General features: G+C 39.2%; 1 protein-coding gene across 1 annotated transcript in view; it reads right to left on the bottom strand.

Annotated features, from left to right (window-relative positions):
• Nucleotides 1-26310, bottom strand: part of RET (ret proto-oncogene) — a gene marked incomplete at both ends in the record, with an annotated part of 82512 nt that extends 56202 nt beyond the window's left edge. Inside the window, one exon of the mRNA XM_082308056.1 lies at nucleotides 26265-26310. Within this exon, the coding sequence (XP_082164182.1) occupies nucleotides 26265-26310 (46 nt within the window). The remainder of the gene's footprint in view (nucleotides 1-26264) is intronic.
• Nucleotides 26311-26522: the final 212 nt, after the last annotated feature.

The following is a 26522-nucleotide window of genomic DNA, read 5'->3' as shown; positions in this document are numbered from 1 at the left end:
TTTCCAGTCCTAGAAACACGGTTCATGTGGCTAAATATACGCGCATGATTGGTTCCCCTGAAGCAAAGGAAGTTACTCATACGCTCTGCGTCGAGCTTGTGCCTCGAGGCTCTGTGACCTTAGCGCCACAGACCTTTGCCTCTATCGGCAATACCAGCAAGAGCAGTTCTCGCCCACGTCTAGTCTTTTCCCCTCCTGCACCAGGGCCTCAGCTGTGCCAACGCATTGCAGAACTGCACATGACTCTGCCCAGCAGAAAGGCTGGATGGACAACCCAGATCTGCGGTGCCCAGCCCCGTACAAAGGCGCTCCACTGCAAGTGAGAAGGGCGGTTACCCAGCCTTTCTCTTCTCCCTCTCTCTCTGACAGAGGTTACCAGCCAAAGCTAGGAAAACTTCACTGTTCTTTACAAGCTGCTGCTTACAACCCAGCCTATTACAATAAGCCAAGGCATCCTGAGTTGAAGATGATCATGGTTCAAGTGGATTTTCTGGCAGTTTTTCACTTGCCCTCAGTGCCACATGTTCCCTGGGACAGGAAGGGCCCGCAGCTGGGGCAAGCATGCGAAGCGCTACGAGGCACTGCCACCTGCGAGTTAAAGCCTTATGGTTTCACTAGATCCAGCTCTCTGGGTAGTACTTCACCGAGGCTGCAACCAAGAGACTCCAGTTCATTGGCACAACTGACAGGACTGATGAGATAGCAGCACTGAGTTATTTGTTTGGGAGATACATGTGACTTGTCCATCTGCATGAAAAACGTATGCTAAGGTCTTTTAATGAGGACTACATGCAATGTCTGATAAGAGAACAGATTGCTGTATTACCTCTTCCACGATAATCCAGACAGATTGTCGAGCACAGACTGGGTCAATTGCATGTATTTTTATTTTTAGTTTTTGCAATGCCTCTGAAAATTGACAAAAGAAACGCAGCAAAACCCCAATGAAAGAGTTGATGGCTTTTGTAATTTGACATTAGCTTATTGTGCCTTTGGGATGATGAACTTTCTCACACATTTGATTGATGTAACTAGCTTAACTGATTAATCACTTTGCCTCCTAGCAGTTCCTTCCTGCTTATATCCAAGGAAACAGTCAATTAGGACTATAATTAATTCTTCCTCTCATGATGGGGTAAATTTGGAAGGTTGTGACCACATGAATGCAGGCAGTGCAGCTGGTTAATCTGCAACCCCGAGCCCCATGCTCCTAATGAACAAACTACAGCTCTTGTACTTCAAACAACAGACAACACACCCAAATCCTCTACAGTCTGTTTGGATACCTATAAAATAGCACATGGAGGAAATTCAACATTTAATCGGGCAGTTGCACTGAAAACCTATGCATGTGCTTTTATGTCAAAGATGTACTAATGGATAACTCAACAGAAACCACCAGAAACTACAAAACAAAACAAAATACTGGAAACTAGTAAACCAAGATTAAGCACATCCAACAACTGGGTGCGCACAGCTAGAGAAATAGGATTCAAATTTTTAGCACAAAGATAACAATGGAAAACCTTATCCGGAGATAACGCAGATTGTCCATCATGACTTTTTTAAAATCTAAGCAGCAATTCATTCAGGGAAACTGCAACCACAGGCTGTTCAAAAGTCAGGCTACATAGCTACCACGCGCCTTTCTCACCTTCAAGTTCAGCAAACATCTAAGGAGGAATTCAGACAATATTTTAGTAGGTTGACTGCGCTCCTATGATTTCCAATGATTTACCTGCATTACAGTTCCATAACATTGACTCCAGAAAATACAGAGACCTCCTCCTCCAAGGTATCGTGAGTTTGGAGATTGTTAGGTTATTTTTGTGAAGTAGTTTTTGAAGACATGTTCCAAGCATCTAAAAATTATTCTGGTTGGTCAGATCATGTGAAATTTATAATATTTCAAATGATTCAATGTATTTTTATATCGAGCCTAATTTGCTACGTAAATCTGGTAAATGCAAGAGACAGGCAGATTAGCAAACTATTGGGAATAAGCTTCTGAAATTACAAGTGAGCTAAAAAAGATGCCTTAATTACAAATTTTTGGAATGAGTGAAAAGGTGATACTGAGTTTCATGTATACAAATTTGCTCTCAGAGTTACAGATCTGGATCAGACTTCGGACTGCGAGGTTTGGTTTCCTGCCCAGATCAGCTGCAGAACAATTTCATGAAATTACCACAATTCAAGAGAGAGACATGAAAAATCTTAACCCCTGTTTTGCTTCAGCCTTAAAAAAGGCTGAATTTACATACAGTTTAATTTGGGTCTGCACTTCACTCCTCGGAATATTCCAAATGGAAATATCATTATTAACTTAATCCAAGTCAGCATTACCTCCAGACACTCAGCTCCACCCCCCTCCTTTTTTAAAATTTTTTTTTAAGTCCCAGCAAAAGGAAAAATTGCTAACAAACGTGCTAAGCAACGTAGCAGTTCCCTATTGCTCATCATTATTTACATGGAAACAGCAAATGGGTACTTAAAATAATGATAATAGCGGGCTGGTAATTTGATCACAGATTCCAGATGATTTCCAATGTTTAAGGCTTTAACCACAATAAAGTTTGATTTATTATTACATTTTCTCTGTTGATTCTCCCATGAATGGAATAAAACTGTGTCACAAAGGAGCAGCTAAGTAAGACAACAGTGACCTTTTATTACCCTGCATGTGTATAAACACGTGCACCCAGAAAAGCACTGGATGTACTTTTAATTAAAATCCAAAATATTTATTTTCAATCAAATAATATTTTAAATAACCACTCTGAAAAAAAATCAAGTTAACTTAATGCCAATTTTTTTTTTTTTTTTCAAATAACCAAACAGATGTCCCAATGAAATTTGCCATTATTCTTTCCAGAAGGAGAGCAGCCATGATTTTTCCAATAACTTTAACAGAATTAATTCCAATTCTGTTTTCCTGGACAACATACTAGGAAAAAATGGGAAATTGCTTTCCTGAACATTTCTTATGAGGAAAACACCATTAAATCAATCCTCATTGATACTACACCACCAGATTGAGCAGGCAAGCTCCACATTCTGCATACTATTCTACTCAATGAATTTGTTCTTTACTTTTCTTAAAACTTTTAGGTGATTGCAAAGATTACAGTTCTAGTAGAGTATTATACAAAAGATACTGTTGTACAGTTAGGTGGCCACAAATACAAATCATCAATTAGTATGCCTAAATAGAGAAGTGTCTCTATGTCTAATCAGTACATACTACTTCAATATAACTGTCCCCCAATTTTGCTGTCTGTGTTTTCCTATACATTTTTACAAACATGGGAAGCATACTGCTGAACTCTTCCTCTTTTTTAGGTTTTGATCTCTGAACTAAATTTGTAATGACTACAAATTTGCCAGCTTTCCATGTAGGGACAACTACTACAGCTGTTCACAGAACTGGGGGGGGGGAACACGCCAAAACAAAACAACAAAACCAACCAACAGTGAAAGTGAAGCATTAAGATAATTTGTTGCTACTGATTAGATATTATTAATGGGAAAAAAGAGGGTCAAAGTAAATGAATAGTTTATCAGAATTTTTGTCAAGAAGATACGTGAGCTGTACTGGAGACATTCAAGTATCAGCCTAAATACCTTAGAAAATGAAGGTATCCTGCCAATACATGGCTGACACAGATGTAGGGCTGAGAGACTAGCAATTGAGTTCCGATTTTATCGGCATTTAGAAATAAAGGAAGTCTACCTCCTGTCAGGAAACCACGCAAACGAGAAGCCCGCTGCACTGATCGCTGTTCCAAGTCACTGATCTAACAGAGAAGGCTTCAATAGCTTGGGAAGCAAAGCCGGGACTGGGAGGTCTAACAACTGGTTGAAAAAACACCCACTTAAAGTGGCCTCCTGGACCATCCCGCATTGTCAGCTAGATCATTTCAGTTTCCTTTGGTTGTGTACATTGTCAGGGGGTTGGAAAAAAGGCAAATCTGAACTTAATGTCGTTCCTGCCCCAAGAATCCCCTGTAAGCATTCAGTATGTTACTTCTGTTCTCAAAGAAGTAGCATTCATTGAAAGATGGCTTTAAGGTTACTGAAAAAATAAGGTTTCTGACAAGTGTCTGATGGGGTACTGCCACTACGAGGACCAAAATATGCACAAAGAATCACACTGTCCAAGGTCTCCCAGTCCACATTTCCTCCTGCCTGAACGCCAAGAGCATAAAATCATCAACTACTTTTCATGCCAACTGGATGAGTACTCCTGTGGTATAGTAACATATGAACAGTAAGAAAAAAAAGTAGTCATGTTTGTTTATGCATTCATATTTCTTTGGTAGTGTAAAAGCTTTTAAATCCCCAGCATATTTCTTTCGTCCCTTTTCACAGACCTTATGCTCTTTTCACAACATCTGACTTAGGACAAGAAAAAGCATTTCCAACACTAGGCTGATAAATATTTACTTGCCCAATCAGAAAAGCACAGGACAGTTTGAATGTGCAGTTCTATAACAGCTATAAGCTATTCCAAGATGCAAAAAGTTTCTTCCTTGCAAAAGGTTTTCATAGAATAATGAACACAAATTACGTGGTGTGGTTTCTGCATGGATTAGTGTTCCCTACCTAGCCCTTAAAAACATAAACATGAAATAACATCTCCTTGTTACAGAATCCCACCCCATCACTGTAGCACTAAGTGCTCTCAACATGTTGTGATGTATTCCCACTTCCTCCTTGAGTTGTCAAGAATCTTATCCCCCTTTCACACCTGGAGAACTGGGGCGCAGAAAGGTTAAGGACCATATCTAAATGGGTTTTGCTGGCAAAACTACGTCCATCAGGTAAAATCTTTAACGCAGATGTGTCTTCAGTACAGACCTAATCCATCTACAATCTGTGCCTTAAACATATAATTTCCTTTGCAAAGAGGAGCCAGAGTAGTAAGGGGTTATGATCCAAATACAAAGTTCCTCTCTAAGAGTGCTTTGCATTGACAGTCCTAATACACTGCATACCAGCGGACCCAGGGGACTTAACCAAAACCACACACCCTGCTTTGTCACAGGCACCTCATTTAACTGAGGTCTAATAAATAATAGATTAAAGCCCTGGCCGCGGTATCATCTCTTCTCTTGCTGTGATTCTTGTAAAATTGTACAAAAAGGATTTTCAAAAAAAAATTTTTAAAAAAGGTCTCTTTACAAAAGCAGATACAAAGATTTAAAAATAACAACAAAAAAATCAAATCATTAGAGCAGGGCTTTGCTCAGATGATATCTGTTAATGGCCAAGGCACGCTCCACAGTGAGCACTGCAGGCATCTCCTGAGCAGCTGGAGGAGATGTGGGCACCCTGCTCCCACGCAGCACATGGAAGTAACCCGGGGTCTGCAGGGTGCTGAGGGGCCCCAGGCTCCTCTGGTCTAAGTGACTTGAGACCAGGGCTGCAGCAGCGGATACTCAAGGACAAGGACAGGGCATATGCAGGGCATATTGCACAGCTCCCTGTCAACTACTGCTGGCTTAAATTTCATGGATTAAGGCAATGCAACAGTGGTGTTACTGAAATAGTTTTGAATTTGGCTCTTAGGTGTCCTTGAGTTCCAAGATTTTAACTCATGTTTTTGATGCTTATCCACCAAAATAAGAAGGGTCTGATACGAAATGATCATCGCAAACATCAGCAGCTGCTATGCATAGATGCTACTGATACAGAGACAGCTGGGTACACATTTCTGCAGTCATTTCCTTGATGAATAGAGAGTGCACTGTTGCACATAAAAATGGCATTGTCAGCCTCTCTGAAAATGCTATAGGTTCAATGAATGACTAGGACTTGTCTTTAAGAGACAGAAAGACTCCAAAATCTGTCAATCCTTGACCTACCGGCATTCCACTCCTAGGAAGACAATAGCTTTCATCAGCAACTCTTCAAACCTGTAAGACATGTATGTGATTCTGCAGAAGGTCCCAACTGACATGTCACTTCAGTGCACAGAGAACAGAGGTTTTGTTCCACAAAAGCAACAATCCAAGCTACAAAAATTTTGGAAGAAGATACCACCTGCATTAACCAACTACAAGCTTTTAAAGGTTGTAAAAACACAAGAGCAGATACACAAGGAAACGTGTAAGCACATGCAAAACCAAGACCAAAACCTAGGAAAATAGTTTTCCCAGCTTCCTTCTAGTGAGATGAATTAGACCGTGGAACAGCCCCCATTGCTTGGGACAGGTTGAACCAAGTTGGACAGAACACTGGAAACGCATACTGCCGGGAAACTTTGAAACCAGACACTTTCAAAGGTCCTTTCCATCTTTAACATTTATTATTCTACAACTAACAGGTCTAAATTTAATTATAATTGTTACACAATTATACAGTTTCCACATTTGCCCTAAAACAAGGATGAAATATTTGTCGTTGCAAAGCTGCTTCTAACAGGCAAGCCACAGTAGCTCAATGAAATAAGATAAAATAGTCACATGTCAGAGCTCTCCAGCCGAGTGCTTTAGTCTGAGCGCCCAGTTTAGCAACACGAAGATGTTTATGCTGCCTGCAAGAGGACTTCAAATGGCTTGTCTACAGAAATTACTTCAGAGGAATATTATACATGACATCATCCAACTACATTAAGTCAGTTCAATTACTGCTAATCAACTTAGAATATATCTGTGTAGTTATTTTTAGAGGTTTTACTGAGGTTTATTAGGAGATCATATCCTAGCACTCCCTTTATTAAGATGCCATGATGTTCAGCTATTTTGAAAAAAGACAATTTGATTTTTATGCCTTTTGTGTAACATTTAGATTTATCAACAGTTTTATCCTTTCTTACACTCCCCAGGGTTAGTTTCTTCTGAGGACAAATGTCCATTGATTAACAATGAAAACACACTGGTTGCAGAGAATTTAATTAGGGGATAGACTACAGATTGCCAGGTCTAACTATCCAGGAATTTGCTTCTCCCTTCTCATTTGGAGCCCGAAGTAAATGCTCAAAATCCTGACAGCATCCATTGCAGTTATATTTCTTGTTTTCAGAGCTCACAATAACATCTATTGTACAAAGGACAGTAAAGTTGCCAATAGATACACTGGTATAGACAGTTTTACCTTTTGGATGCTGAACGGTACTGGGATGCGGGACTGCTGGTTCATTTTGCTGAAGAGAAGCTTTAAGCTTTCATTTGTGACTTACACAGGCAGAGCAGTGCCCTGGTCTGGAGCAAGGCACAAAGCCCCGTCCCTGGGCGCCGCAATGGCCCAGGAGGCTCAAGCTCTCTGCCCGCAGTCAGCGTGCCACACGCCGGCGGCAGCAGCTCGGTTGCACGGGGGCTCTCTGCACCCCAGCCAGGACTGCGGGGAGGGCAGCTGTGCACAGAGCCTTGGCAGTACAGACTCAGCGCTACTATTTGCTACTGTGCAAAATATATTTAGCAGCACACCAGTATGGCAGACTTTTCTACCGTACAACCGCTACATGGGAAAACTTCTCTTCTAATTCTTTTGGGAGCAGGGAAGGAGAAACCTTTTCCAGCTTCTTCAGTTTTCTCTCTCATTCTCTTTAGAGTAAGTATATTTTAAAGTCATCTTCTGCTTACCTATTCCACATGGATCTCGTCTTACCTCTCATGCCACAATAAATCAGAAGCAAATCCATAAAAATAATATTAAGCTAACATTAGTGGAGTGAGGATAAGTTAAAAAAAAAAAAAAAAAAGAGTCACCCTCCCACTCCCTACTTCCACACTCTCTTTGGACCAGCCTTTATTACTTGACCAACATTTTTTAAGGGTCTGTTTTGCTTTCTATACACATGTAACTCCCATTACTGTCAGTGGAAATTATGTATGCACATCAGTAGCAAACCAGACTGCAGGATATTTAGCTCTCTAAGGTATCCGTGTCCCTGTTACAGTCATGTTTCAGGCGAAAAGCCAACAAATGTATTTGGAATTCTGCCTTTAAATAAACACCATATTACAACAGGCACAATACTGCCTGATTCTTCTGGAATAAGTACCCAAGAGAGAAGCCTACTTAAACCAACTCAAGAGCGAATTAACAGCATTTATCTTTTTCCACCATTCCCACAATGCTGCAGTGTCTCACATGATGAAATTGATAAGAAATATTTCTATTAGAGAACAAATAAAGACAAGGTTTTCCATTAAGCTGTATACCAAAATGGTTAAAAATTTACAGCAATGCTTGAAAATAGCAAACAAGAAAACTGTAATATGTTGTTACCAGAACTAAGAGTACTTTTCCATTCACAGACCACAAAGCTTTTACAATATTGGATCTCTATCGCCATAAATTGGAGGAGGAAATAAAGGGTGAAATGGAAGAGATTTGGCCAAGAACTGAAATGACAAGGAAACCATTTTTCCCAACTCCTCATCTGACATATGGTCCTCTGCAGCCTGTCAAGCAGTTCTTGACAAGCCAGTGTGATGCCCTCTCAGCAGCCAGAATCCCATGAGATCACGTAGGTTATGCTTTTCCACATAAAGACTCCTAATATGCAAAAGCTCTGACAATAACCTGTTCATTCAAGTTCTTATTATTTTCCAAAGTATGAACAAACCTCCCTTCAGATACCTACAGTAGTTTTCTTTCTAAGGCATTTATATTCACGTGGCTTTTAAGTGTTCCTCTACTTCTAAGGCTAAGAGTGAAAAATGCACATTAGCAGCATCATATTCATCATTGTATGCCTTAAAATCAGAGGAAAGCGCTTGATTTCCAGTAAGAGCACATCTTTTCATTCCACCGCTAATCATCTGACACTGCAGTGTTTTCCCTAAACCACACCTAATGTTTTTATTAAGAAATTAAATCTAATCATGAATGCAGGGATATGAACTACAGCGTCTTTGGGCACAGACACTTGTCCTGCCAGGTTACACATCACAGGACTATAAAAGCAATCATGCTTTCTAAAACTCGGTATTTCCTCAGTGAACTTACTGCTCTCTCTGTGCCAAATGAAATTCTGAAGGGTCTCAAAACCAACACAAAAGGTGAAATTGAACTTAATGAGAGTTTTGCAGCTGAAATCCACAAAACTTGATCCTATCCAAAGTCACTCCACTTCTATCACAAGGGGAAAACTCCTAATAAACCTTAAGCGCCCTTTGAACACCTCGGTTTGAAAAAACAGGCCCATATTAGCAGTGTATCAGAAGTCGCAAATGCTAGTCTAGACATTACAGCTACAGCCTCCTTCTTTAATCTTCTCTGACTCATATATATCTGCATGCACCAGGTTGTGTTTGTCCACATGGTTTTCTTGGTAATTTGAATATCTCAAAGACCCTGGCCTGAAAATTGCTCTATAAATATCCAGTGCATCAGTTTTACTTATAAAAGTGATTAATTGAAGAATCTGAGCTGTTACTACCTTGAATAGGAAATAAAATGTCACTCAGCAAGCCATAAATCATGAAAGCTGCCAATAAAACACGCCTGAACCATACTACAAGTCAAAAGCATTCAAGCGTACTATCTGGAAAAAACAAGTACATCCTTGCAACAAAAATATACCAATTACTTGTTTTATTAAACAGCTATAAAGTTTTCAGACAATAGCCACCTTTGTGCAAAATATCCTTCCCTGATTTATCATGGATAAGTTGTTTGTGGATGAAAACATTCAGGGATTTTTTAATTTTTTTTTTTTTTTTTTTTTTTTTTTAAGGGGGTGAGTCATAAGGATTGATCCAAGCCTTCTGAAGGCAGCAGAGCTTGTCATAACGTTTGGACAAAACTTAAACTCTTTTCGGTGGATGGCTATCTTATTTCCTACTAGTTCATTTATTTTTTTTTTTTTTTCCTTAATCATTTAACATACTGGCATCAAAGAACTGCTTGATTCTCAAGTAACATATTGACTTTGTAAGGAATAAGTGAAACAAATTAATTCATTCAGTAAAAGTTACTTGTAATGGAAATACATCTATCATAACAAGATTAATTTTATCAAGCATACTGTCGATTAGCTTGTAAAGAAATACGGGAAAATAAAAGCAGCCTTGCTGGCATATTGTGTTGTTTTCCATAAGGTGTTTGTTAAACAGCGTAGCTATACTGTGATAATGGTTTTCACTGTAAACCTGTTTATTTCATTAGTGTTTTTTTCTCCATTTTCAATAAATCTCTTTCACATGTGGCAGCATAGGAAAAAAACCCACTTTAATAAGGCAACTCCTACTCTGCTTTACAATGACTGTGGAGGGATAGCATTGAATATTTGCTTGACAGAGCTTATATAGAGATGTATAGCATGTTAAAATGTATGTTCACATTTTAATACACAGAAGCTACCATGTTTCTCGCTTTTTCCACAGTAGGAATGATGCATAACAATCATTAACAGAGTTTTCGATACATGGATCTAGCAGTTTTCTAATAAATTAAACAGCCTGATGAAGAAAGATATCTTAAGTTGTATTGTTCTCAGGAAATTAAAAATGGTTCACGGTGCATGATACATATCAAGAGTTGTGAGTAATTATAATCATAGGCTAGCAAAAACAATCTACTTCATAATTTTTTATAGCGTTCGTGACTGTCATACCTAAATGCGGCCTAAGCAAATTACTTCTATACTCCAAGATTAAAAGCAGCTGTAACAGAAGAATCTGGTCTTTGCCCCTGTCTTCAGAGCCTCTCAGAACAGGTGGCTCTCTTTACATTTGTCTTGGACAGTGTCTTCTAAGGTTTTTAGGAGCGTTTAGAGTGGTTTTCTCCAGTCTAAAGCAGTGTTTTTACCACTAAGCTTCCCCATGAGCAAGCAGTCTGATCCTGAATTTTCATGTGCCTCACTCTAGGTGTTACAAGATGCCTTGCTCCAGAAGAACATAGTAAATGGAGAGGTAATGCTCTTCATCTAGACCGCGTCCAGACTTAGCAGGAATGTTCTCTTGATCCTACCCCCACATCCCCAGTAAATAATGACATTTCTCTGAAGCAGCTAATGACAACAGCAACAATCTGGCTGTCAAACAGAACAACTAGCTTTTGCTTTTGCGTATCAGAAGCAACCCCAGGTGATGAATAAGGAAGTATGGATGGAACTGTCACATGAAGAGAGCTAGATACAGCTTGTTTCTAAAAAAATTACCTCTCTGAAATATCCTTTTATGGTTTGTTATTACATTAGATTTTCTTGTTCCTTTGCTGCAGCTGTCTTTAAAAAGAAAATTTAAAAAAAAGCAAACACGGGTGTTTACTCAGGGATCAATTCACCTGCTGTTCCACTGCGCCACCTGCCCCTGTCGCCTCACTACCTGGTCCAGCCATGCAGCTGGGATGACTCATCTCTGCGTGAGTACATTTTTAAGTGATGTATTTTCAGGGGTTTGTTTCTGTAAAAGGAGAAGGAAGGATAAAGACCTTTCTTTAATACCACATCACTTATCTACTTTGCATCTCTATCTTACCTTTTTTGAAGCAGCAAAAGCACAGTGGTTGAATCCTTCAGGCTTCTGAATGCCAGGCTAATGTGCAATTCACCCCTTCGTAATGAAAGGCATCATAATTCAAGGGCATCTGCATCATCCTCCCCCAGATAACAATTTACTGAAGGAGCAAAAGGGAAAGAGCTTTCAAAGTTTGTTGCAAAATTTCAGATCTGTGTTTGAGTGGAATTGATGGATTTCCAGAAGCACAGTGGAGTGATCTGCTTTGAATTAGCCATTATCTTTTACATCCCTCCATGTTTCCTGTCATCACAAAAGAAGATGAGTTACCCTTTAACTTACTGTAGAATAATCTCTGACTACCAGCAAAGGGGTAGTTAATGCTATTGGCAAGGATGATTTAGGAGACAATTTCAAAGCTCAGTTAACTATAAAAACAGAATTCATACTAAAGAGCCTCATTCATTCTGCATACCAAGTGTGAGGGAAGCAGGGCTTAATACCACAACTGTGGGGAGATGGGATAGTATGATGAGAAACAGTAGTTTCTTTTCCCACCACTTTCTCACTCAACAAATGGATCCAGCTTTGCTGACAGGAATAGGTGTTAATCAACTGTTGCTAAAATATAATATATAACGTCTGACATCAGTGCCCAGAACTGTCCTGGCCCAGATCTGACAGGCCTAAGCGTACAAAGAGGAAATCCTTACCTTACAGATCAATCAGATTAATCCTTACTTTACAGATTTCTTATTTAAACAAACCACGTAGCCTGACAGCTGCAGACAGACCAGACAAACCTTTAGCATGCAGAAGGCGGCTTGATTCTAAATTTATTTTTAAGCATATTTTTAAGCTTCCTATAATGAAAATGTCCATTGTTTCAGAAAGTTACTCTACAGTCCTTTTTTTGTGCCTAAGGAACAGCAGCAAAAAAATGCCCTCTAGTCATTTAACAGTCAGAAGTTTGCTTTGACTTTTTTCTTCAATTGGCTTGTTAGTCTTACACCATTAAATATGTACACTTGAGTTTTTTCACACAAACACTTCCCCCACCACCACCACCACCCCAAAAAAAAGAGGGGGGGCAGCTGTGTATTCAAAACTGTTTAACAAAAATTTTGTTACGGAATTTCATCATGTACAACAGGGGTTGCCAGCATTTTATATTGCTATATGTCCCTCAATCCTCATCCTCTCTTTTACAACAATATGCATGTTTATCATCAAGGTTTTAATTGCAAGCACTACCAAAGTAGTTGTTTAATACAGCTTCTCAGATCTTTACTACAGTTGACAGGCCATCAGTAGCATGAAGCCCACAGTTCAGGAACCAGTGATCAAAATATAACACATTTTCCCATGGATATTCAGCTGCCAGAGGCACAATACAGAAACACTGACATCAAGAGAAAGACCACCAACATCTCTGAATCATGTATTGAACTAAACCAAAATTTAAGTACCACCACTCCAGAGAGTAAAACCAAATAAAACTGCACATATTTATCTGTGTACTTGACAAGTTGACTCTTAATTTTATAATGAGAAATCCAGACTCCTGCAAATACAAAGCACCTTAAATGCACCTGATTCTTCTCCAGCATTTTCAAAATAACAATAACGTTATTTAGTGAGATAAAATCAGCAAAACAATCCCTGTGGTGTATTTAATTTCTAGTATACTCATTTTATGTCAGTCTGCAACCTCCCACTTCATATATTACCACACAACATCTTGTTTCTGAAAAACAAGCATAGATATTTAAAATAGCCACTGCAAAATTTCTGTGCCTTACTCCATCGGTAGGATTGCTAGATGGTCTTTGCCAAGAGCTTGAAGACCCTATTAAATAGTCACCTAACTCTGGCAGGGATCATGATACCCATCACCAGCCATTTGTTTCCCACAAAAATCCAAATGGGTAACTTGTTATCCAAACAGCTCTACTGAAATGATCAGCAATGAGAGAGTTGCCAATGACCACATTTAAATGACTTTTTAAGACTTCAGTGTTAGTGTCTCATCGAGATAATTGGAGCAATCCCTCCTTTTTACAGCTTTTATCCCAAAGTAATTTGCAAACTCTGGAAGTTGTCACCAAATTTGCCTTTCATTACTTGATGTTGGGAAAAGTTACCATGGCAGAAGGAATGGAAACTAATCTCAATGTGCTCTCCAGAAGCAAGTATAGTATCTTCAAAAGAAAAAAACTTGCTATTAGTAATAGTGGTAATTTAATTCTTGTCTTAATTATTTCACAGTCTACAGGTTACCTGAAATCTAGGGGAAAAAAAACAATCTTCATTAAGTGATGCTAGAAAAGACTCTGACCCCATTAAATGCACTGGTGAACCATTACATGAAAATCTTGCCCGTTCTGCTTTTGACAGTGCTTTCTGCATTGACAGTTTCCTGATCTCCCCTACACTTCGGTCTGTTTTCCCTCATTAAGTAGATCTGACATTAGCAACAGAAAAGAAACATGCATTTTAACACCAACTTTGCTGGAATTTCCCCAAACAAGTAAGATAGGTACAAAAGCTGGAGTCTACTACCTGGATTAATTTGTTATTTTTTTTAATTTTTAATTGCTTCTCTCATTGACAACTTTTTTTTAAGCTCATTCTTTCGAAGCAGGGCTACATTTGGGGGCTTTGGTCAACCCTAGCTACGTACAGGCTTCCAACAAAAAAAGGTACAGGCAGATCTTTGCATAAAAAACTTCAGTGTTGTTAACAGTTTAGGCAACATACTCCACAATACATGGGTGTATCTGCATCTACTATCTAGTGATATCTAAGGGCAGTCATAATTAAAGTTGCTAAAAGAAGGTATCTGTTGTGAGAAGGGAAAGATGAGGTGTTCTGCAGTTTCTTCAAGTCCACTCTCTGATAATAATGCACCTTCCTATCTTTTTAATTAGTGAAAAAAGAGTTAAGGTTTTCATTCTATTGCAAGACTGATGGCACTCGCAAGCTATTCAAAAGCTAGATGTAAAAAAAAAAAAAAAAAAAAAAAAAACACCAAAACCAAACAAAACGTTCTTCCCAGACAGAAATCACATGTCTAAAAAATCACAGATGCTGTGACAGTGTCTGCACTCTTTATCAGGACATTTGGAAAGGTAATCACATAGCCCAGTGCAATTTCATTTTCAACCACAGTTCCATGAATTTGTAGGTTTCTGTCCAAATGCCAGAAAAGGTGACAGGGTAACGATTCTGCTTTAAATCAAGACTAACTAGGATTGAATTCAGTCCTTGGAAAGGAGGAATAATAGTCTCTTCCTTCTTCATAGTGATTTCCTGCCTCTATCTTGCATTCAGAACGGGATACAACCTATTATTATGCCATGCTGGCACATATAGGGTAAATCAAAAGCTTCTCAGAAGGGGAAATAGGATAACGTTATAGGATTGCACCATATTCCCCCGTAGCTTTATTTTGTAAAACACCTTATCAATTCCTTCTATGAGACCAGTACTGCCAACCAGCAGCAGTTGAGTAGCTCATGCCCCAAACCCCATTAGAAATTAAGCACATTTAAACATAAACACTTAATTTGAAAATGATGTGGAATTACAATGAATGCATTATTGCAGTGAAAGATACTGTGAAACAGAACCAACAATGAAAAAATACAAGCTGCAGTTCTTCAAAGACTAAAACACAGCAAAGTATTGCATTGATAAAAGGGAAAACTAGAGAAGAGTTCTCAGCAGCAGAAGTCAAAGACAGATAAATAGTCCTGGCAATTGCAATTTAGGATTCAGGGTGGAAAATATTGACAGTAGAGTTATAATCCCAGCACTGATTTTTTCATGGTCTTTCTGCTATCATTAAATTCTCATTTAATAAGAACTGCCTACCCAAACCATAAATCCAGTTTAACTCTTAAGAAAATGGATCCTCAAATCCTGTGTCTACTTCAACAAATATTGTCACTCCAATGCATTTCCCTTTCTGTCTGAAGAAAACAGCACTCCCTCTATTCTTCTGGGTGACAAGGTCAGGCCATACGCATACAGACTTTTTCAAGGCCCTAATTGGAAATGCTCAGTGCCAGTGTGAGGTCCCCAACTCATTGCCTGGGATTTGACAATGCTGAGCATAGTATTAGAACTTGATTTTTAAAAAGACAAAGACTACCACATAGCAAATATATCCCTGGGGATATTCTGGAAACCAGAAACTCCAGCAGCTCATTTTGACATCAAAGGCATCTAGCTCCTGTCTATTCAGCTGTTGATGATTAACAATATAAGTATTTTGATATCAACTCTCAAGCTGCATTGACCACAGACTCAAGTTATCATGATCTCTTAAAGAGCCCTGATTGATCAAACACCAGGCATTAACTTCAGCAGATATACAAAGGCTGCATTTGTCCTATTCCTTACACCCTAAGCACAAAACCATAAGATTAACTCAAACGTTTCCAACAAAGGTCATCTAACTTACTCAAGATAGGACCGATTATACGTAAACAACATCAGCCATCGCTGTCCCACCTGTTCTTAAGATACTCCCAGCGACAGAAATCCCACGGTGACGGCAGACAACTGATTCCTCTAGCTCCCTATTACCAAAACGCTTCCTGAATCTTACTTGCTATAACGTAAGCTCCACGTGTCTTGTTTCCACCATTACTCCATTTTCACCATTACATCCATCTTTATAATACTTCTGCATAAACTGAAAAATTTGAACTCTGTGCTTTCTCAGTTGTCTTGTCTTTGTGCATAAATATTACCAATCATTTCTATTTTTCTTCAAAACCAGCATTTCCTAAACTTCTTGTTATTATCCTTTGCATTCCAAGAAGTATGAAGGTCAAAACTGGATACTGCCAGTCATCATCAGGAAATAGGTCACTGGACCAGATGGACTTTTCGTGTGACTCCATGTGGTAATTCTTACATTATCACCACTACCAAGCATTAACAGAGGAAGGAAGAAAAAAAAAAAAAAAACCAACTTTTGTCAGAGGGATTTTTTTAGCAACAGAACATTTTAAAATACGTAAAAGTCCTTGTTACCAGTCTCCTTATTACTCTGACACATGTAATACTATATTCAAAACAATCTGAGATTGAGATTACCCACCTAAATACTTAAATAACGTGCCTTTCCCTTATTGTCTCCTAGAAGTTGTGGACAAACAAATTCTGAAAGACTAAAGTAGAGACTTGCGTAGTTTCGTCTAATTTGCTTTCTAATTGTCAGGTACTTCGTATGTCTATGCCATGATGCCAAGATTTCCTGTGCAGAGGCAAAGGACAGAATTTTTCAATAAAGTGAAAAATTCCCACCTAACTGCATGATGCCAGGAGACAAGGCTTTAATAAATTACTGGAAAACTTATAAAAATACAAACAAAAATAGAGGCTGTGGCAGCCAGATTTAAGGGGGGAGGCAGCAAAAAAAAGGCAAGTAGTAAAACCTTGGGCCTTCTATTATTACTTATTGTCTTTAGGCATTGATTACCCTGAAACTTTTAGTCCAATTTTAATTTCAAATTTTATTAAACTAAAATCTAAGAAGAGAAAGAGTTAAATAAAGATCCTTTCTCCAACAATAACAAGCTCACTGAAATGCCTCAATATTATAAGAAAAAAGTCATTTTATAAGTGTTTTCCTTTTTTACAGAGGTTTTATGGGTGATCTATCACAGTCTCTTAAGATGATCCTGCTTGTTGTTGAATTTACAGAAACTAAGTTTTAAATGTTCGGGTTATTTTCTCTCTTTCTCTCTCTCTTTTTTTAAATACAAAAGAATCTGGAAAATGTATGTTATAAACTTTCTTACTATCCAAAAAGTCCTTAGCAAAGCAATTTAGGACAACTCTTCCAATCTTCACAAAGGCAAAAGTTTATCAAAGCAATAAAACTGTTTATAACACTTTCTCATTCAGAGCATGTCAGCAATACTGAATTGAAATGTGCAATAAAATTTATATTACAGCCATATTGTTCCCCCTCATTACTTTAAAACTTACACGTTCAAACCCAAAATTTAAACACTCCCATTGCTTTGCTTGTTTCATAATTGGGATTGGGATGAGTCATTGCACAGAAATCATCTTCCTCAGTCCTTTTTATTTCAATAACATCCACAGGCTGAACTAGAGAAACCTCTACCCTGAATTGCTCAAAAGCAGTAACAGGCAATCATAATTTCTTTATATTTCTTTCTGTATTTCTTTCCAAAGACACTGTGACTACCAAAATACGAATGGGGTACCTAGTATGTAACTCACAGTTCAAAAGCAGCGCAAGTGATCCAAGGTAGCAGAGCACCAGAAACCGTTGCCAAACGTTTACATTTCAAGGAAACAACAGGCCTATAGAAGAGTTTAAGGGCAGATCTTACCTGGTCTAACTCAGGCAAGTTAGTTAGACTATTAAGAAGGCTACCCAGTAAAACTATCCATTTAAATAAATAAATATATGCACATACACACGAGAAATTTGTTCATGCTGCCAGTGAACAGTATCTCAAACGTGTATCTCTAGTCACATTGAGAAAGCAGTCAGCAGCGTTGTATCTAACCCTCAAATGACAAAGTAGAACAAAGCAATTCCAGTTAGCTCCAGACCTACCAGCCTAGGTACTGTAAACTACGGCAACATGGAGCTCAGTGCAAGCTAACCTCACCTACGCTCCTGAGTAATAAAACGTGCTGCTTCCAAACTAGCTGGATCTTTGTATTCTGCAAGTGGGCAAAAGAAGTTTGAGATGTTACACTTCCCTGTAATGTGTTATTCTCACAACAGAAAAACCTGCATTTCGGAGACAGGACAGTCTAGGTACACGCCAGGAAAGGCAAACTTTATAGCAAAAGGTAGCAAAGAGAAATTTGGCACCTGAATGTACTGCCACAGTTTTAACTTTGGGAAATTCTGTGCCGTTCTTTACAGGGCTTTCATTCAGCAGTCCCAGTCTAACATGCTTTGCTGATACGGGATAAACCTAAGTATGTGCCTAAATACCTAAGTACTTCAGAGATGTGAGAAGGCTCCTTTAAAGTGCTTTACAAAGTGATGTTCTTAATACTGAAGGTGCCAAAGCAGCACTTTGTTGTTGTTAATAATGAGCATAGGATACTTTCTCCAAAGGTCCTGTCAGAACTTCCCAGTTATCACGGTGCAATTTCACATGACAGTATCAAAACAGCCAATGTCCTCTACCCAAATCCACTCTCATTCCCCTACTCCCAATTTGAATTTTTAATATTTTTTTCCTGGAAAATAAACTTTTCCTTTTCCTAGTAAAATCTAAACCGTAGGCCTTTTTCTGATGAGAGTTTTTGTATCCTCTCTTTTCCCCTCCCTGTTATTTAGATTTCATTAACAGCACCTTTTTATCTTACAGACCACAAAGCAATGGCAATGTAATTTAGAAATATTTTCATATAAATTTGCCAGTGTCTGTTTTTATTCTTTGTAAAAGAAAGCCTGATTACAGCCCTAGAGTACATGCACATTTCAAACCCTCTCCTACTTTGAGATGACCAACTGTCATAAATGTATGTATTAATCATTCTATACTGGGCATTCCCATCCAAATAGACATAGTTCATTTAATTAAAAAAAAAAAAAAATCAGCTGTTTAAAGCCACAGGTTAATGTTACGGGATAAATTTCAGTAAGCCATAGCTTTTCTTTGACTTTATGTTCCATTTTATTTATATTAATCTGAATTCTTCTTCCCCTCCCCCCGTTCTGTGCAAAACCGCAGGAGCGCTGGTGGTCAGCGTCTTCCTCCCGAACACACAGCAGCAACACAAAGAGCTACTTTCAACCGGAGAGGTGATTTTTGAGGCATACAGTGGCAGGGCGTGGTGGTGATAACCGAGAGAATCAAATCCATTCTCACCAACATTTTGTAAACCATTCATATTTCTTACATCCTCACCTCTCTTTGCAAAGAAATACTTTTCAATGTCTGCTTTTAGATAATAGGGTACGGAAGGCCACCATACCAACAAAGGCAAAAAACTCCAGTGTAGAAGTATCCTCTAAAGGCAGCCAAAAGGAGCTGCTCTGCAACATCCTTGGTAGGGACCAATCTGAAAGGCTCAGCTCTTGATGTAGGAATGGTGTGGCAAAGAACTACCAGAATTTATGCATCTACTCTTGGCAAAAACAGAGAAACTTCTCTGTGTGTTTAAGCCACTGGGAAATTTAAGTCTCATCTCAGCTTTGGAATAGCACTGACAGGACTAATGGATGCCTGCTCTAATTCAGTAGCAAAACTAGCCTTTAAGGGGCTTCAGAGGTATGTGAAATTCCGGTCGACTGATGTCAAGATGAGTTTTGCCATTTTGCAAGTGAAAAGAACAGATAATGGAATTGTCCATACCGGAAAACTTGGTGTCTCTGAATTAGGAGAAAAACCTAGATTTAATTTTATTATCTGAGAGTGAAATTTGTCTCACTTAGAAGAAAGCCATAATGGACACTATAAAAAACACCCATTACAGCAACACAGGCAACTTTGTTATGTGAGTTAAATATAATGTTTAATTAGTTTTCTAAATGCATACACTGAAAAGCCATTAGACAACCATTAGGAGTAATATATCCATTTTCTTTTTACAATCACCTGATTTAGTTAGGCAAATTTCTAAAGTAATTCAGTCAAACAACACTTTTGGCACTCTTACCCCAGTAAAGTTTCCAATTCCCCTTTTTGACTGCAATCTTCCCTTAGGCACTGATGATCATCTTCATTTCAGCAGATTTACAGAGCATCTCTTTTGGGTAAAAACGTGCCTGGTAGGTTTATGGTCCCATTTCAAGACCCAGAAATCTGAAACTATTCAGCTATTTTTATGAAGTAATCTTTAAGAAAACAGTTTTGTGTTCTCCTTTTGTGGGGGGAAAAAAGACAAAACATCTGAAGAATAAGATGGCTTTAGATACCTTTGTGGTCCTTTTGAAAACAACTGAGCTCCAAAAGGAGCAAAATCCATCTGGCTATTCGCACCTCAGCTGGCTTACTAGTTTATTAACAAAAATTTTCTTAATAATGTTATTAACTAGCAACATATCGACATGAAACTTGTCAAAAGGCTCATGATGACTTTGCCAAAACATTGTGGAAGTGCCCAATGTATCTCACTAATGGACAAGATCCCATTGTAAAAATAAAGCCTCTGAACAGATTTTATTCCACAGCTACTTCAGCTTCTCTGATGCTGTTTTTTCTTGATGCATCATCACTCTAGAGATTCTGTAAAGTTTTCCAGTGTATTTTCCCCACTTTGTGTCAGCTCCTGTATGCCCCATTATGGGGTTATGTGATATGCAATCAAAAATGCTTATGACATGTAAAGGAGAATGTTACTGATGGTGGTATTTTACAGAAAATGAAGAGAGAGTGTGAGACAATGAACAAATCTGTTGCACAGCTGTTAACTGAACTTGAATCCTGATCTAATGAAACTAATATGCAAACCTCAAATCTATCCTTCTCCTATGGTAATTGCTTTATTTATCCTTGCAATGCTTCAGTTGTTTGCTCTCCAAAATGTAGCAGAGAGTTTAAAAGAAAAAAAAAAATCTGGAGAATAAACAATTCCAAAGTTTCTTTTGAATAATTTGGTGAATTTTTCAGCTCTGCTTCTGCCAAACCAAACGGAAGTAGAAAGTAAGAGCTAAGAACAGACTCCGCACCATGAACGCGCCTCAATCCTGAAAGAGCACGCCCTTAACATACAACTTGTTCAGGTAGGGAATCAGCATCTGTGTTAAAGTAAGTTTTGCAACGTTACTAATACAAATGCACACACCCAATAAGCAGTGTTGGGCAACTTGTTGCATTTCAAAACCAAGAGACAATTCCAGTCAATCACCAGCCGGCACCGCTCCCAGTTCTGCCAGAAAGCTGAAGGATGCCAACCTATGAATAAAGCAAACCCTCTCCTCACCGCAGACGGACTCTAAGTGACCTTTACACAAAAAGGCTCCCTAGAAAACACCAAGCTCCTATAATACGGATTTTTTTCCAACCCATGGCATATTTGTGTTTGCTGCTTTGCATCACTGGGGAGACAGCAGCCCAGGAGGAGCAGGAACTATGAATTCTTGTTTACTGTTAGTATATCTCCTTTAAATATGCAGTATGCGTAAAACAGTACAGTTGCCAAATGAGATACTGAAGAGAAAGCTACTATTTGGTTTCCCTCACACCAGTTACCTCAGTTCAAATCCTAAAAAGACTAGAATTAGTACTCGCCTCGTTACCAGCCTGAGCAGCGGTGCCAAGAATGCAAGTACAGCAACAAGCGAACAAATCCTTTCCCTCCTGCCAGGGGCCAAAGTGGGGGAGAGGGGCAGAAACGGAGATGAACAAAATACATGTTTTCTCACCAGTCGTGTCTATCATTTTAGTAAAAAAGAAAAAGAAAAAAAATTAAAAGACTATAATATGAACATACAGATGGAAAACTGATCGTGGGCATGCTACTGAATGTGCATCTTGTATTCAAGTGCTGAACCAACACTGTCATACAAACTGACTGCTTATGTTAATACTACAAGAAATCTTGTCTGTTAATCAAAGCCTAATGAAGGAGTTTCTTAGCGTCAAAATGCTGGCTTTTTGTAATCTTCATATTAATTTCCTCTACACTGTCTTGATAATAGTAACAAAACCCATGAATGAAGCCAAAGACCAAGACTCCAACAGACTGACTGGCAGAACTAATCAAGCCAATACTGCATGTTGCCCTGACACCCACAAGCAGACAGGCAAATACAGGGATCCGAGGGACAGAAGGTACAGCAAAAATAGCAATGAGAAGTAAAGAGAATTAAATGTAACACAAATATGGATCCCATTAGCATAAGTTAAAAAACCCCAACACAGTACATTACTTTTTGTGAAATGGAAAATGCTGCAGGTTAGGAACTTCAGCACAAAAGTTTGCTTGTGGAGGAGCGGGAAGGTGAAGGACCTGGGAATAGGAATTAAGTGAGTAGAGACATTAAGCCTGGAGGACCAGAGAGGGCCCAGGCACCTTCCCTGGAAATTAGGAAGGCTGGGATGAACCCTGCCATCAGCCCTGTGCGAGTGAAGCAGCAGTTTTGGGGTCCCTGCAGGCGGCAGCAGGTGACGGGAGCGAGGGGAAGCGCTGGCACCACCAGCAGGCTGTGAGGTGCCTGGGGAAGAGCCAGCGCATAAGATGCTGAATCTCAGAGAAAAATAACAAAGTAGGAAAGAACCAGAGTGTCATAATTAATACTCTTTTTCCTACCAAAAAGAGCAATGAGGTTGAAAATTTCCTCATAACTCTTAGACCCTCTCCAAATAAGACACATAAGATCTAATGAAGTGCCTCTCACTTTTCTCCACAGATTCCCTTGGCCCTTGCTCTACAGTCAGGGTTATAATCTAAACAAAGTAAAATGAAAAATCACATATTGTCTCACCAGATCACTGCCAAAATGACAGGCACACAAACAAATTTATGTCTGTCTTTAGCTTGGTCCACGATTCAAGTCGATGGCCTGTGCTCCATCATTTGATCTGATTAGCACTGTTTTGATCTAAAGATGTTAGCGTACAGGCGACCCTTTTTTGGAAGAATCACATAGGTGTTCTTTTCCTAGGGAAAACATCCGTTTTCTATCATGAAATACAAATATTACACAAAACATCTAAACTTTGGGGAGAAACATGTCAATATTTGCACAGTTGGTTTCTAAAGTCTGTCCTTGATCTGGATACATGAGTTGAGCCAGGACTCGTTGTAAATTGCAACCAGTCAAAATAAAACATTAACAGTAACCCTAGCAGCATGAAAATGCCCTATAAGAATCGATCCCATACAGTGCTTAAATAAATATCAGAACTAATACATTCATCAGTAGTTTCATATCACAGTCAATAAAATAGAAAAAAGTTTAAATCGCCTGCATTCAAGAGCACATTTGTTGAAGTAGCATTTCTAGTATTTCCATGTAGAAGCATGTTTCCCTTCCGATTTTACAAAATATGCAGAGCGTAATGGTTACAAAACTTTATTCACTGAAAATAGATTACCTCTTCGGAAGTATTCCCTTCAATAACAAAAATTACTTTCCAGAGAAGCCAACCTTACCAGGTCTTTCCCACAAGCACTCTTTTCGACATTTAACTGAACAAGGTCCTTCTCTTATATCAATGAGCTTTCACAAATGAATCAAAACTCCAGTGCCAAACAGCCATGCAGTGCAGTGTGCAAGTAAACACCCTGAAGCCCTACAACTAAAGATACGTAAAACTTTGGAAAAATACATGTGCACACTCTGTAACAAAAAACTGCATTTCTTTTAATTGATATTGATGAGAGAGACAGAAGTCTTGAGAAAAAGCATTCCTTTTATTTTCTCTATTTCTAGGCTACCACACGTAAATACCAGCGCCTGCAGGAGACTCACACATTGCTTATGGTGCAAAAGCAGCAAGGCTGCTGCCTTTCTGCTTCAGAACAAACAGCCCAGTGTGCTTTTCGAAGCCTGCCAATACAAAAGAACCAGATCTAATCCTTTCAACTAACAGCACGCTCACCAGATTGATTAACCCAGTTCACTTGGTAAAATGCAGTCTCATTCCACGTTAGAGAAAACCTTTGGGTTAGTTGTGAGCACGTTTTAGAAACTACTGCAGTTCTAAGCTGTCCAAAACCCTACAGAATTAGATAAGCCAAGGATACACCAGCAGGAGGTGAGTGCAAGGGTATCGCTGCGCGTTAACCTTGGGTGGGAATCCTCTATGGTGAGGTCTTGCTCAGGTGAGAGACGTTCCTTCACAACACCCAGCAAGAGCACAACATAGTTAGCCCAGAAGAATCTCTGGCTTTCCCCTAGGATGGAGCCCGCTGAAGTTTCACTACGTTCCTCCCCCTGCCAGGGGAATGCAGCATCACACATGAGACAGCTCTGTTTCTAAACTGGAACTCTATCAATGCAGGGCTTTTGTTAATACCTCCAAAACATAACAACTCATCTTACCCCTGTCGTCAACTCAGCTTTTATTACATAAATAGGAATTAGTGTCACACATCTAAACAACGTGAAACAGTGCTTCTCCAGCAACAGACACCCATACAACATTGCTAATATGCTAGACTTCTTGAAATAACTATGAATACAATTACCCTCAAGTGTGATCCTAAATGCATTCAACTTTTCTTTCCCACAGTTTTTGTAAAAATTAAGGGGAATCAACTATTAAGCCTCACCAGTCAAAGCTGAGAGAGTAAACAAAATTAATATCAGAAATTACAAGTATAAGCAAGTGGTATTTAAAAAAAAAAGTCTACTTGGCAGTGTATCCTACTTGAATAAATTAACTCCTATAATATTCCTCCAAGCTATGGACAGATCCAAGAGGTAACAATTTATGGTCACATTTAATAATAAAAAGTCTTTCAAACCAATTTCCAGCTGCTTAGGTCTGGTACTTAAAGAAGAAAGGTTTAGATATCTATCTCGAGTGGGGAAAACACACAGAGGCAACTCCCTCTCCCACCCGTGACTTTCAGAGTGAAATTTGTATAATAATGGTCCAACTGAACGGGAAACAATGAAGAAAAAAAAAATGTATGAGAAAGCAGCTCGGGAGTTCCAAGCACCAGTTAGTTCCGTACATACAATATTCTGGGGCATCGCAGCGTGAATAGGAGTAAGTTCATCTGTCCAGCTTAAACAGAAATCACCAAAAATCATTTTGAAGCAAATGCATGTGACTCATTTTGGCTAATGAAAACATACCCCGCAAACTGAAGAACTTAGGTAAATTACATTTCTCCTAATTCTGCCAAAAACATTAAAGAAAATGGATTTGCCAGAGATAAAAGCAAAGTAAGCGTGACAGATCATCCATTAGCAATACACGTATGGGTAATTCTTCCTGACGGTGAAATGACTTAGGATACAACCCATTCTGTTTTTTTAAATAAGTGTTTAGATGTAGTATATCCCACATATTTTATTCTAAGACATCCTAGGTTTGAGTACCAGGGAGTTTTTATGAAGATCAGGCCTTAACAATAACATACTAGGAAGAGAGAGAATAAGGGCAACTTGATGTATTTTAGCATACTAAAGAAAAAATGAAATAAAATAGAGGCTTTATAATCCCTGCAAGCTACAGAGAGTAGTTTAAGATGGTATGAAGTAATACAATGAATTTGAAACAATAACGAGAAGGAACAAGCTGCACATTTTACAGAGAATCACGAGTACAGAACTAATATATTGCACTTCACTCTCTGTTATACCAACTAGTTAACTACTGGGCTAGTTTGGGGTTTGCTTTTTTTCATAAATGCATTTTTGGTGTGCAAGGTCGTACTGCATCCTCTAGCAAACAACAACTTTGATTTATTCATGTAAACATCAGAAATGCATTGGCAAACAAAGCCATATGGAAGAAAGACAGATATAATGGATTTTCTGTTTGCTTTAGAAACTTGACATCTGTGGATAGCATCATCTAAGTTATGATCCAATAACTTTTCGTATTTTGGTCATTTTCATTCATCAATTCAAAGCCAATTTCATTTGATGATGCAAAAAGCTCCGAGAGGTGGATAACAGAAAAAGAATAATGTTTTAGAAACTTAACACAGGAATATACTTGAATATTCTTCCCTTTCACATCATAAATTTAAAGAACAAGAAAACTCACATCTGTTCTAACTTAGCCTTAGAGCTTAAAAAGCAAAGAAAAAGTATTAGGATTATCTTGTTGGTATTTTGGGAAGGATTCTCGGAGCCGGACCCAGCCGCCGGTGGCACCGATCACCTACGCCCCGCAAACTTCCCGCGGGGCCGGGCCCGGCGGTACTCACCCCCGCAGAGGAGGAGGAAGCCCGCCGTCCGCCCCGCCGAGGGCATCTTCCCCCGCGCCAGGGCTCCCGCGGCCCCGCCTCGGCCGCCGGCGCTCCGGGCCGGTCCCCGCGGGCTCTCAGTCGGGCCGGCCCATAGCCCGGGCCGCCGGCGGCGGGCCGCGATGGGACGCACCGAGCCGGGCCGGGCCGGGATGGACGGCGCCGGGATGCCTCTCCGCCGGCTCCTTCCGTCGGTCCTCCTGGGTCCCGCCCCGCTGC

Source organism: Platalea leucorodia (assembly GCF_965183815.1).
Source record: "Platalea leucorodia genome assembly, chromosome: 4".
Taxonomy (NCBI): Eukaryota; Metazoa; Chordata; class Aves; order Pelecaniformes; family Threskiornithidae; genus Platalea; species Platalea leucorodia.
The sequence above is the reverse complement of the archived record's forward strand: the minus strand, read 5'-3'. Positions and strand labels throughout refer to the sequence as shown.